This window comes from Mytilus trossulus, chromosome 4 (assembly GCF_036588685.1).
Source record: "Mytilus trossulus isolate FHL-02 chromosome 4, PNRI_Mtr1.1.1.hap1, whole genome shotgun sequence".
Classification (NCBI taxonomy): domain Eukaryota; kingdom Metazoa; phylum Mollusca; class Bivalvia; order Mytilida; family Mytilidae; genus Mytilus; species Mytilus trossulus.
Window position 1 is genome coordinate 74,450,381 of NC_086376.1, and position 14,954 is coordinate 74,465,334.

The following is a 14,954-nucleotide window of genomic DNA, read 5'->3' on the forward strand; positions in this document are numbered from 1 at the left end:
CCCAAAAATATCTAAGATCTTTCACAAACATCCTGTCTTAGCTTTTCAGAGACCAACAAATTTGAAAGACTTATATGTGAGAGCAGCTGTTCAACTACAGGAAGGTGCAAGTCGTGTTATACAGACGATATCTGACTTGTCAACAAATACTGAATACTCAAACATTTAGTTGTCACTCCACTGGGTCTTAGTACGCTATATTTTGCAATGTAACTTGCCAAACCCAGAATGTTGTATACCTTCTTGAGTGTTGATGAGTATGCAGTATGTTGGCGAGAAAGAACAAATATTCAACAAACACATGAATTGTCACCAAAGTGACTATACCTGCAAGCCCAACTTCCCCGCAAGTCGTCTTTTGAGACCACATGGGCACGCACAAGCTGATCTCAAAAACCTTACAATAGCTGCCATAGACCACAACGAGGGTTGGTCAAGGGCCGACAGACTTGCTCGGGAAAGTTTTTTTATAATTTTCCTACCATCACTTCCAGTAACTATACATCCGTACTTTCATTTACATCATATTCATACTTCTGAAGGATATCTATAATCCGAAATATTTAACATTTATTCATTTTATTATTAGTGTTTGATGATGTTGTACCCTTTTAGACTCGTTATATCATGCAAAATAGTGAACAATTCGCCTGTATTAACCATCGTCTGTATTAACCATCTCCTTTAAATAAAGTCGACAATCAAAAAGATATATTTTAAACACTTATTCTATATAGTTATCAAAGGTATCAGGATTATCATTAAGTACGCCAGACGCGCGTTTCGTCTACATAAGACTCATCAGTGACGCTCATATAAGAATAGTTATAATGCCAAACAAGTACGAAGTTAAAGAGCAATGAGGATCCAAAATTCCCAAAAGGTGTGCCAAATACGGCTAAGGTCATCTATGCATAGTATGGTGCTTTGAGTTAGATAAGTCTGTAAAACCATGATGATCTGACAAATAAAATCCAAACACAACTTATCTCACTTTTAACAAGCGATTATTTTAGAGGTACTTTTCAACCAAAGAAAGATAACTATAAGAAGTAAAAACTGCCTTTTCTTTCCATCGTATCCAGAATTTAAAAGTATTTAAGTTTCCGTTCATGAGGTGTATTTTTAAACTTATGAATTACTGTTATTGCAACATATGCTGTTGTCTATAAATGTAAAAAACTTATATAGTAGTTGATTGTTTGATTGTTTTATTGGTGAAAAAAACTTGGTGTATTGGAGATCACCACAACCTTTTGCAGAAAAAATGTTAGTCAATTAAGATTGCAGTTGAGAGCACCTGCCTTTGTGGGACTCAGACTCACACATTTAGTGTTAACAGGTTAGATGACCACAAGGCAGAAAGATTTCATATAAATATATCAGTTGCTTCATCCATTATCACTGTATTCTGTATTGGCACATATGTTAAAAAGGAAAAAACAATAGGCATAACATTTAATATATCTTTCATTCAACAAACAAACAAATAACTTTTATATCAATCATACTAAAAGCCAATATTATAAATATTGCACAAAAAACAATGGTAACATAAATACTCTAGATGTTGCTCATGTATTGTACCAGTCTAAAAATAGTTATGACAAAGTGCATGTTATCAGGAAAAATAAAATCCACACTCTAAAGCCAGCACTGTTTTTAATTGCCTGAAAAATATATTGAATTTAATCTAAAACAGAAGGAAACATTATACCTGAAATCAAATTAATAAAATAAATTAAATTAAAACATAATTTGATAGCAGAATGTATTGTACTAAGAGTTCATGTTACCTTTATTTGCAAATTTAATGTTTTAAAGTATAGTCTTTTATAACGTCAATTTTAGTTACAATGCAGATTTGTTGTGAAACTTTTAACAAAACTTCTTCATGAGTTAACATTTTGCACAATTGATAGGTTTGAATTACAAAAATTTACTCTATTATACAATAATTTAGTTTTCAGTGTCAGGAAAATGGCTATTGTTTCTCTGTGCATTTTAGTGTTTCTGTTGAGTCGTCGTTCTCCTCTTATATTTGATGTGTTTCCCTCAGTTTTAGTTTGTAACCAAATATTAAAAATTAGATGAAAATCCTTTAAAAAAGCTTCATAATTCTTACAGGTAAGTTAACAAATTAAATCGAATAAAATGTAACTTTATTTGATGAATCTATCCCATAATTAGAAACAGTCGACGAAAAATAATGCAAATTGCTGCTAAACTATTATTTCAGTAATATTATTCATTATGTAACTGAGGAACACTAGGGTAACGGTTTCTGATATATAAAGGCAACAGTAGTATACCACTGTTCAAAAGTCATAAATCGATTGAGAAAAAAAACAAATCCAAATTACAAACTAAAACCAATGGAAAACAACAAACAACAGAAACGCTTAATATGTATGTGCAACAAAAACAAACGCTAATGCAACATACTAGTACATAGAAACGAACTTTTACCACACAATTACAGACTTGGTACTGGACGTGTTAAGAACAAATGATGAATTGATTGGTTGTTTGGCTAGTCAAACCTCTCGCTTGTATGGCAATGTTATACAGCTCAAATGACAGCATGGCGTGAAAGGAATAAAGTTAATCAAATAAATGCATTATTTAACAGTTTTAAAAGATGAATTAAAAAATACCTTCCAAAATGCTCAAAATATAATTTCTGTATATACTATTGGAAACTCCTCATATAAAACCAGGATTAAAAATTGTGCACGCCAGACGTGCGTTCCATCCACATGAGATTCATCAGTGACTCTCGAATCAAAAAAGCTAAAACGGCAAAATAAAATACGAATTTAAAGAACATCAACAACCCCAAATTCCGATAGAATATTGATTAAATATTTATTTGGTTCCATTTATCATGCACATTCCCTATGGTGCCTGTACTACTTAAGATTACAGCATGATACATTTTCGTGTTCTTTTTTATATCTGCATTCTTACAGTATGGTAGATAAGATTTAAGCAAACGTTGATAAACAAAACAATCCTTTAAAATAAAGTTTTTAAGAACTGTTACAGACGCAGTAAAAGAGTTTTTATATTAGCTTCAATTACCAACATGATATAATCCACAAGAGATCAAATGAAGTGGATGTTAGCATTAAAAGGTAATCGTACGGTCCCAATAATGAGAAAGACTATTACCATAAAGTCAAATTCGTTTGTAAACCTCCTAAAATTACAACTTCCTGAGGTAAATCACACCAGTCTTTTATTTTGCAGTGTTATATTTGTAAGTCGCTCGTGCAAAAAGTAAAATCACAAAAAAATACTGAACTCCGAGGAAAATTCCAAACGGACAGTCTCTTATCAAATTGCAAAATCAAAAGCTCAAACACATCAAACGAATGAACACCTGTCATGACTTAAGTGCAGGAATTTTTAAAGAAGAAAATGGTGGAATAAACCTGATTTTATAGCGACCTAAACCTCTCACTTGTATAACAGTCACATAAAATTCCATTATATTGACAACGATGGGTGAACAAAACTAACCTACATTCCTTGTTTTGATAGAATTTATTCAGCCTTGTACCTTTGATAACAATTTAAGCCTGGTTCATTTGATAACTAAAACGAAAATGTCTAAATAGGGTTTCATCAGTCGAAGTTATGTTATCATCTTAATTTCTATACAAAACAAACAAATATATAAACACACATTTAGTACGTTTGACGTACTAAATTATAATCCTGGTACCTTTGATAACTATTTACACCACTGGGTCGATGCCACTGCTGGTGGACGTTTCGTCCCCGAGGGTATCACCAGCCCAGTAGTCAACACTTCGATGTTGACATGAATATCAATAATGTGGTCATTTTTATAAATTTCCTGTATACAAAACTTTATTTTTTTCGAAAAACTAAGGATTTTCTTATTCCAGGCATACATTAGCCGTATTTGAAATTTTGGATCCTCAATACTCTTCAACTTTGGACTTGTTTGGCTTTATAAATATTTTGATATGAGCGTCACTGATAAGTCTAATGTAGACGAAACGCGCGTCTGGCGTACTAAATTATAATCCTGGTACCTTTGATAACTCTTATCAAGGCACAAAAAACACAATGACGGGAATAATAAGAAACTACAGCATACTGATCACTTGTTCCTCTGTGTAGTATGTTTTACCTTTTTATTCACCAAAATCAAAATATGCCGTATGATATCCCAACGTATTAAATTTATATATATAGCATATTTGGTTCTATTTTTTTTTGTTGAAAAGCATTGTGGATTATTTCTTTTAGACGGTTTTTCAATTACACCAGCTGGGATGGTGGTATACAGGGTTGAAAAATCAAAAGTTTTGATAGAACTTATTTCAGAAAAAGATCGAGATTTAATATTACCAAGAAGTTCTTACAAATTTTTATAGAACCCACATATGGCTAATACCACTACACGAGTGAAGAGAGTTTCGCAGTATTTCTGAAGACCATCTTTCACTGCAGACAATTTTTTTATAAATCTAATGGACAATTCTAGTCGAACATACAGATAAGTAAAAACAGTTACAAATTTAATCTTAATCACTGCTATATGAGAATCGTTGTATCTTAATCGTATGTAAGTGTAATGGCAAGCATTGTATTTTTTTCAATTTGTTTAATTAATATCCGCTTAACATTGTATTGGTTTCTATCCAAGGGACCGCTCCCTACAGATAAACAGTAAAGTTACTCTTACATATGTACTTCTAAGGCTATGATGTCTTGTATAACTTTCGACAGCATAATAATTATACTCTTAGCTAAAACGTCAGAAAAAAGTAACATCCGACCTTTTCACTGTAAAAGGAAGGACGAATCGGGATCGAATAGATTATAATCACTGACACATTGTAAAACCTTACAATTTTACGTTAATTAAGTATTTTTTAGTCGATCTGCTAACAAAAAATCACAGAACCACACACAATAAGGCAAAACGCGCAAGGCTTTTTGTTAATTTCTAAAAGTGTAAAATTTACAGCTCCAACAACCAATCTCCCCGTGTTGTTCACAGTCTATATCGTTATCGATCAGTTTATGTAAGGTTATATTTACATTCACTGTTATCTTGAAATTCGACAGTAAATCACAAAAATATCAGTACTTCCGGGATGACGTGAGACACTTTGTTTTTGTTTTATTCGGATCAGGATATCAGCCGATAAATTTTATTCTACAAGAAAACTAATTTGGAGATGAAGAGATGGCACGCAGACGGGAAAAATCGGAAATTAATCCAATCGTTAAATACTTATTGTTCTCTCTAAATTTCGTTTTCTGGGTAAGAGTAATTTATCAATTATTTGTATTATTAGAATTATAGTAATAGGTTACACAGCTATGTAAATGATAATACTGTCAAGACAATATATATATATAAAACAAGAACAAATTGAAAACAACCTTCAAACCTAATATTGCGTTGGATAAAAACCGCAATTTTGATACGTGCGGATGTAAAACAAATTTTGTGGTAGGGGGTCAAAATACAGCACAAACAACATGTTCCAGTATACCAAAAAAAGTGAAAAAGTATACTTGAACAAAACGCATTAGACTAAAAAGCTGAATAACTGATGTTCCTAAACTTTGCTGACTGCCATTGACGATAGCCAACTAAAGTGAGCCCAAGAAGTAACAAAATGAATCTATATATTAATTTAAATCCAAACAGAAAACAATAAACTTACGGGAAAGATGGTATACCACAAACTTAAGATGCAAAAATATCAAAAGCAAGCCTTAAATTGTTGTTCTTCAAGTGACAGTTTTGGATGGTGTTTTTGATAGAATACTCTCAAAATGAAAGCCAGATAAGGTGTTGATGCCAATAATACATCATGATATTAACATTTGTCAGATGCCAGTCTCCTTCTTTTATTGAGCCCTCTTGTAAGGTATAATAAAAGTTAAACATGCCTTTGATATAGCAATTAGTCTCATAAAAAAAACAATCAGTCAATTGTTTTGGACACACAATCAGACTAAAAAATGAAACAGGTTTTCAAACTTTGCAAGTTTAATAAAGTAGAGAAGTAACGAAGAGTTGAACTTTATCATGTCTGATCCTTATTGGGGATGCAAAAATAAAAGACTGGATATTCTTTTTTTCTTACAAGAGGTTTGTATTACTTTTTTCACAATTTCATATTTATAATTTGATTTTTTTAGGTTCTTGGTCTCGCCTTTACAATTCTTGGAACATACATTCTTATTCTGAAGCATAAAGTAGTGAAAGATGCGTTTGATTTTTTCTTGGATCCGTCCACTATTATGTGTACTGCGGGAGCAGTCATTGTATTTGTAGCATTCTTTGGTTGTATGGGTGCTTTGAGAGAGAACACATGTTTTTTACAGTTTGTAAGTAACTTTATCATGTATACAAGAGGTAAACATAACAAAAAATGCAATACAACTTTGATATTAAAATCAGTTAAAATACTTTGAAACCATGATGAAAAAAGTAAACGGTCTTTGATAACAAGAAATTATGCTCGTTAATTTTTTTTTTTAAATCATCCAAACTATAAAAACCTATAAAACGGTTAATGAGATGTGTTAATTTTCTTAAAGTTTGAATAAAAGAAGATTTGAAGCCTACGTTAATGAGACATCAACCTAGCTACACAAATGATCAAAATATATCAACAGAGACAATCTAGTGTCATCAACAAAGCAGATTTTTTTTTCAATATAATGAGCTTTTAATTATTTCAGGTCTCAAAAGGTATTGAAACTATAAAAGATCTGCCATAAGCACCAAATCTTCAAAATAACAAAAATAACGTTAATATATGAGACATCATAGGCATTATAGAACATAATTAAAAGACGGTGACATTTTAAAATCAAGATCATTTCGGATAGTGAGACCGAAAAATCATTGGGGTCATAACATAAAATACATATGAACCGTTTATGATCACCAATCTCCATATTAACAATGCATATACATTATTATTTATTGTATGCAATTCAAACTTCCAGGTACTTATATTCACAAATTCGAATACTTATATGAATATTCTCAAACTTTCGGATACTTTTAAATATTCTCAAACTTTCGGTACTTACATAGTATATTTTTAAATTTTCGGGTACTTATATTATGTGGTTATTCTTTTTCTTTCAGTTTAACTCACAGACTTTCGGGTACTTATATTCACATGTGCTTTTCTTTTTCTTTCAGTTTAACTATTTGGTAACATTCATGTTCGTTGGAGAGATTGTTTTTGTGATATTTGTGTTTGTATTCTATTTTGTACCGGATGCTCGAGAACAACTTGGTTTATTTCCAGAAAAATCTATGCACGAGGCAATTATAAAATATGGCGTTGTAGATGATGACGATATGGTCAACTTCATAGATAATATACAGCAAACGGTAAGTTATTCTCTGCTTTCTTCATAGATAATTATAGATTATCGTTGATCATCTCAACGAGATTGATTTTCTCGCTTGAGCTGGAACAGCGAAAGTGAGAAAAACAATCGAGTTGAGATGACCAATGATAATCTATTTATCGCTATTTTACCTATGACGACGTTGTCAATTTCATCATGTTCATGTTAATTTCGTTAGCAACGCCACGTGGCCTCCTTAGTTTCTAGTGATAATTATTCCATCTCAAGCGAGTAGAATGATATGAAAATTATCACAAAAAAAGATCAAACGAAAAATGCACAAAATAGCGATAATACACATTATCGCTATTTTGTGCATTTTTCGTTTGATCTTTTTTTGTGATAATTTTCATATCATGCTACTTGCCTGAGATGGAATAATTATCACTAGAAACTAAGGAGGCCACGTGGTGTTGCTAACGAAATTGACATGAACATGATGAAATTGACAACGTCGTCATAGGTAAAATAGCGATAAATAGATTATCATTGGTCATCTCAACTCGATTGCTTTTCTCACTTTCGCTGTACCAGCTCAAGCGAGAAAATCAATCTCGTTGAGATGATCAACGATAATCTATCAATAAACGATAAGTTCTTCTCTGCTTTCTTCATAGATAATATACAGCAAACGGTAAGTTCTTCTCTGCTGTCTTCATAGATAATATATAACAAGCGGAAAGTTCTCCTCTGTTTTCTTCATAGATAATATACAGCTAAACGGTAAGTTCTCCTCTGTTTTCTTCATAGATAATATACACCAAACGGTAATTTCTTCTCTGCTTTCTTCATAGATAATATATAACAAGCGGGAAGTTCTCCTCTGTTTTCTTCATAGATAATATACAGCAAACGGTAAGTTCTTCTCTGCTTTCATCGTAGATAATATATAACAAGCAATAAGTTCTTCTCTGCTTTCTTCGTAGATAATATATAACAAACGGTAAGTTCTTCTTCTTTTTCTTCATAGATAATAACTACAAACGGTAACTTCTTCTCTGCTTTCTTCGTAGATAATATATAACAAGCAATAAGTTCTTCTCTGCTTTCTTCGTAGATAATATATAACAAACGGTAAGTTCTCCTTTTTCTTCATAGATAATAACTACAAACGGTAAGTTCTTCTCTGCTTTCTTCGTAGATAATATATAACAAACAATAAGTGCTTCTCTGCTTTCTTCATAGATAATATATAACAAACGGTAAGTTCTTCTCCTTTTTCTTCATAGATAATAACTACAAACGGTAAGTTCTTCTCTGCTTTCTTCATAGATAATATATAACAAGCGGGGAAGTTCTTCTCTACTTTCTTCGTAAATAATATACAGCAAACGGTAAGTTCTTCTCTACTTTCTTCGTAAATAATATACAGCAAACGGTAAGTTCTTCTCTGCTTTCTTCATAGATAATATACAACAAACGGTAAGTTCTTCTCTGCTTTCTTCATAGATAATATACAACAAGCGGTAAGTTCCTCTCCTTCTTTATAGATAATACCAACAAACGGTAATTTCTTCTCTGCTTTCTTCATAGATAATATACAACAAGCGGTAAGTTCTTCTCTGCTTTCTTCAAAGATAATATATAACAAACGGTAATTTCTTCTCTGTTTTTTTCAAAGATAACATACAACAAACGGTAATTTCTTCTCTGCTTTTTTAAAAGATAATATACAACAAACGGTTATTTCTTCTCTGCTTTCTTCATTTCAGGTTTAAGTTTTGATTTAGTCAGTTAACAATGGGTTTCTGGTCACATCAACTTTGAGTTTGTTCTTACACGTTTATGATGTGAACGATTTTGAATGTATGCCAAACTAGAATTTCAATTTATAATTATCATAAAATTGAGAATGGAAATGGGGAATGTATCAAAGAGACAACAACCCGACTATAAAAAAAACAACAGCAGAAGGTCACCAACAGGTCTTCAATGTAACGAGAAATTCCCGCACCTGGAGGCGTCCTTCAGCTGGCCCCTAAACAAATATATACTAGTTCAGTGATAATGAACGCCATACTAATTTCCAAATTGTACACAAGAAACTAGAATTAAAATAATACAAGACTAACAAAGACCAGAGGCTCCTTACTTGGGACAGGCGCAAAAATGCGGCGGGGTTAAACATGTTTATGAGATCTAACCCTCCCCTATACCTGTGTAGAAAAGTAAACGCATAACAATACGTTCATTTAAAATTCAATTCAAGAGAAGTCCCAGTCTGATGTCAGAAGAAGTAACCAAAGAAAATAAACAATTTGACAATTATACATCAATAACAACAGACTACAGCAGTTAACTGACATGCCAGCTCCAGACTTCAATTAAACTGATTGAAAGATTATGATTTCATCACATAAATATCAGGCACAATCCTTCCCGTTAAGGGTTTAGTATCATACCATCATAAAATATATGAGAAGAACATAACCCGTGCCATGCCAACAACTGGTTTTTGAATATATGTGTTTAGTTCCGATGCAAAGACCCTAAAAGTGAATCAATATTAACGCCAAAATATGCAATCTTAAATGACCTGACAACAGTATCGTAACTATATCCCTTTTTAATAAGTCTATTTAAAGGTTTTGTTAGTTTCTCAGTGCGGTAAATACTGACATTTTTGTGCTTTATAAAGAATATTTCCATAAAAAATTGGATGTGAAATACCTAAACGTATAAGAAGTTTGCATGTTGAGCTATATTTACGAATGATGTCCTTATACCGATGATAAAATTTAGCAAATGTTTTGACTAGTTTGTGATATCGAAAACCCTGGTGTAATAATTTTTCAGTAATACATAAATTTCAAGGCATGGTGATATATGGAGACCTAGTCTTATTTTGCTTAATTTTAGGGAACATGTTGAAAATGTGTAGTTCACTTTGGGAGAAAAGCTAAACAGTATAACCACGAATTTATTTTCATGTTTGCGCCATGTTTCCGCAACAGTAATCTAAAATAAATAGTTGATATTGCTTAGCAGTAATTATCAAATCATAAACACCTGTTAATCTTATATTTGTAGTTAAAATGTTGTGGACTTGGAGACAAAGAAGACGGATTCCTGGACTGGAATGACAACATGTATTACAATTGTACCACTACCAGTAAATCTCCAGAAAAATGTTCCGTCCCAGCATCTTGTTGTAAGATCAAAGAGGTATGTACCGACTACAGTTATAAAAAGTATAATGTGACTGATTTACAAACTCGACATTGCAAACAGAAGAAAAGCGATGATACATCCTTCGACTACGTTTAAATCTCTAAAATGAATAGCCTCGGTGTCGACAAAACAAGAGAGGGGTTAAAGAGAACATAACTTGGTTCACAGAATTGATACATGTACAAGATTTATTTAGACAATATTGTTTAAGAACTATTAAAACTCGGATATCAAATATCAGATATTAATATAATTTATCAGACATTTATTTCAATAACATTTTGTATTTCAATTCTGAAAATATCATATTGTTGTTTGAAAAGATAGACCAATGCATTAGACATGTTTCATCGTGATTCCAAAAAATTATAAACTGTTGGATGTGTACGGCTTGATAGTTTAGTCTTAGATGCATGATTTTTTTTATTAGTTGTTAGTGGCTTTGAACTAGCTGTCAGATAACTGCGAGTACTCTCAGATCTGTTCTTTGTGTCTTTTTGTATCGGGATGTATAAGTACCCGGCCTCGTCCACTTATATTTTTGTCCATCTGATGAGTTAAGCCTTTTTCAACTGATTTTTATAGTTCGTTCTTATGTTGTACTGTTATACCACTGTCCCAGGTTAGAGGGAGGGTTGGGATCCCGCTAACATGTTTAACCCCGCCACATTATTTATGTATGTGCCTGTCCCAAAGTCAGAAGCATGTAATTCAGTGGTTGTCGTTCGTTTATGTGTTACATATTTGTTTTTCGTTCATTTTTTTACATAAATAAGGCCGTTAGTTTTCTCGTTTGAATTGTTTTACATTGTCTTATCGGGGCCTTTTATAGCTGAATATGCAGTATGGGCTTTGCTCATTGTTGAAGGCCGTACGGTGACCTATAGTTGTTAATATCTGTGTCATTTTGGTCTTTTGTGGATATTTGTCTCATTGACAATCATACAACATCTTCTTTTTTTATATATGTTTAAAAACCGCCAATTTACGGCAACGTTTAAGTTAATAATGAACTCATCATAGAAACTAGGATTGAAATTTTGTATTTACGCCGGATTCGGGTTTCGTCTACAAAAGACTCATTAGTTACACTCGAATCTAAAGACGGTTAAAAAGGCCCAAAAAAGTACAAAGTTGTAAAAAAACAATGGACAAAAATTCCTAAAGAAAATGACTCTCTGTTGTATTTGTCAATATTACAATGTTTGCACATGCATGAATCAACTCTGGAAAAAAACATACAATCACTGTTTAATTTCGTCTTGGATTTCTAATTGGCTGTTAAAGTTTTATCTTGCTTTTACTGATGTTATTTAAGTTATATTAACGTTTTTTTATGATTATAAAATCATTAACTAGCTGTATAATGTCTTGGGTTAATACTAGATATATACATATATAATATTGGTATTGATATGCCCTACTTAATGTGTAATCGAAATAAGAAATTAAAAAAGTTGTAATTTTATTCAGGGTGATATTAGGAATATATTGTGCGGAAAAAATGTCATGGATCCAAAGGTAAGTCGTGTACGTTTATGTTTTCTTCGTAGCTAAAATGGTAAAAACGTGTAAAGTTAAATGTTATCTTAAACGTTTATTAATTGTACCTTGTGTGTATCTGATAGACATTGTCAAATTGCAACTGTGTCCTACCTATTAAAAGTTGAAGAATATACAAAGAATCAAAAGAAGTCAAAATAATGGAAAACCCTACAGAAAAAAAAGCTAAAGATGAAACAAAGTAAAGATTCAGCAAAACGAAACCTTAGGCTAGACCACCAGGAAAGGCAAGCAGCTCCCGCTCTGATCATGACAATTGGCGTAGTGTATTTAGGTTCCGCAATTTTCAACATACGCTTCGAAAGCAAAAAATATATGTTTAATTTTTTTTTAAATGCGTATTATCATACATATTTCTTATGATCATATTATTTTTAAATTATTTCAGCCTGATGGCTCTGTAGCCCCTGGAGCAAATGTGGATAAGATTTACACAGTTGGTTGTCTAAAGTCTCTTGGCAACTGGATTAATTCTAATGCTTTAGTGGCTGGTGGTGTTTTGTTAGGAGTTCTGATACCTCAGGTAATGAATAGCAAAATATGAATACTTTGTGATATAAACCAAATTCGTTAAAAAAAAATATTCTTCATCAAGATTACCGATGTATAGAAATTGTTAAGTCTTGTGACTGTTTCAACAAAACGAACGGCGCCAAATGACAGCTGTTCTATTTAACTAAATCAAAGGTTTAATCCGGGTTTTTTTATGTTTAATATTAAACTTTTTAGCATTGACTTTGAAATTTTTTTCTTTCTTAAAAGTATATGTAAAACCTTTGACAACATTCTTGATAACACAAGTGTCATTGTTAAAGTTTTCAAATTATAAAACAGATGAAGTTGGTATGTTTGTGTAACAATTTATAAAATATTTCAGATGTTCATCATGTGTGTTTCGCGAACATTGCGGTACCAAATAAAGGCACAGAAGGCAAAATGGGATCGTCCAGAAAATAGACCTAACAAATTTCAGGGTGATGGACCCTACTATATAAATGTTCCAAAAGACAGAAATCAAAGAGCGGGAAGATATCAGGGAGTGAACAATCCAACTTTTGATCATCATTCTTAATAATTTTGTACTATTTGATCGTTTTTCTTCTTTTATCTGTAAACAGACAAAATCCTATCTGAAAAAAATAAGTTTTTTTACATGTATAACGTTATGGATTAGATATTTCCTTTCTACTCCTTCTTCCATTTACCCCGTCTTTCTGACTGTGCATCAACAGTCTTTTCGAATCTAGTTAGATTTATACTGCAACTAGTTGTGTTTATTTCCTAAATATAGTAACACAACTATACTTTGTGCAATGTCAATTTCATCATGGATCACTTTTTCCACAGTCAGGGGTTCATTTAAGAATTGAATGCTTCTTTTTGTAAATTTATTGGGTGGTAAAAGCGTTGACCGAAGTACATTTTGTATGAAGCGCGGAAGCGCTTCATTCTAAAAATGTACGCACGGTCAACGCTTTTACAACCCTATAAAGTTTCAAAAAGAAGTATTCAATACTTATAATTACATTTTTTTAGCTTAAATCATGAAAACACGATTTTTATCCAGTTTTATTTAATTCACCTGTGCACTTTTTTGTGGGACCTCGTGTCATCATGCATGATAAATGTTATTGTCTGATGCAATTGTCCACGGAATAACATGTTAGCCAATCAGAATAACGTATTATAATGAAACTTACATCTAATGTAATTATTAAGGGATGAAAATAAGTTGTGTTACAATTTAAATAGCAATGAATTTATTTATTTAAGTTGCAGTATAAAAACAATATTAGGTCAATGTCAGAAAAATATCAACTTTTCTGTACTCGGCGCAAAACTGGTAAAGGGCTCGGTAGAAACTCTCCTTTCCCCAGTTTCTCAGCCTCATACAAAAAAGTTGATATTTTTCTGACATTGACCTAATGTTGTATATATATATGTATCATTTTCCTTTTTTTTTTAAATGAAAGTTTACAATGATGTAGTAAACCAGGTGCTCATAGACGGATCATGGTTGAAGGTCGTATGATGGTGAACTTCTACGTTATTTAATCTTTGGTTAAATCATACCACATCGCCTTATCTAATGGGCAGATCATATGTTTTCGTAAGTCATATGAATTCGTAATAATATGCATGCTTTTTCAATGGAAATTGTAAATTCGTATTTTAATAGCACGAAAACTCATGAGCTGAAGATATGTATGCGTAAATGCATGAATTAACAGTTGAAGGCCGTACTTTAACCTATAATGGTTTACTTTTTAAATTATTATTTGGATGGAGAGTTGTCTCATTGGCACTCACACCACATCTTCCTATATCTATATATCGTCATGCTCGACGATTTTAAATTCAAAAGAGGGGTGTGGTCAGACCAAATAACAAGGGTATGAACCACTACAGGTGCCCATACGACCTTCGAGAATGAGAAACAACGGTGATCATGCTGCTCTGTGATTTTCATTTGTGTTTATCTATTCTGGTCCATCAACTTCAGTTTTAAGAAGCACGAAAAATATTACTGTAGGAGGAATTTTGTTAGACTTGTATGCAGTTTGAAAAGTTTTATATATTTACGATCAGTTTATGCAGGCTATCGGGTCAAGAAATACTGATGGATGCACAAATGAAAATTTAAAGTGTTACTAAAAGCAGTATCCTAACTCGGTTATTGTATGTGTTAAATGTGTTAATTTATGTGTTAATTTATGTGTTAATAGTTTCTGTAAAATATTGTGTCAAATTAGTTGGTTTTGTATTTTAATTATTGTTATTAAAGAGTA

The 14,954-nt window shown here is 32.0% G+C and overlaps 1 protein-coding gene across 1 annotated transcript; it reads left to right on the plus strand.

Annotated features, from left to right (window-relative positions):
- The first annotated feature begins 5,075 nt into the window (after positions 1 to 5,075).
- Positions 5,076 to 13,252, plus strand: LOC134715958 (tetraspanin-33-like). The gene is made up of 7 exons (XM_063578552.1): positions 5,076 to 5,308; positions 6,199 to 6,387; positions 7,217 to 7,411; positions 10,462 to 10,596; positions 12,076 to 12,123; positions 12,554 to 12,688; positions 13,043 to 13,252. Exons 1-7 carry the CDS (start codon positions 5,231 to 5,233, stop codon positions 13,235 to 13,237), a joined length of 975 nt encoding a protein of 324 aa, XP_063434622.1. The 5' UTR covers positions 5,076 to 5,230; the 3' UTR covers positions 13,238 to 13,252.
- The last annotated feature ends 1,702 nt before the right edge of the window (positions 13,253 to 14,954 follow it).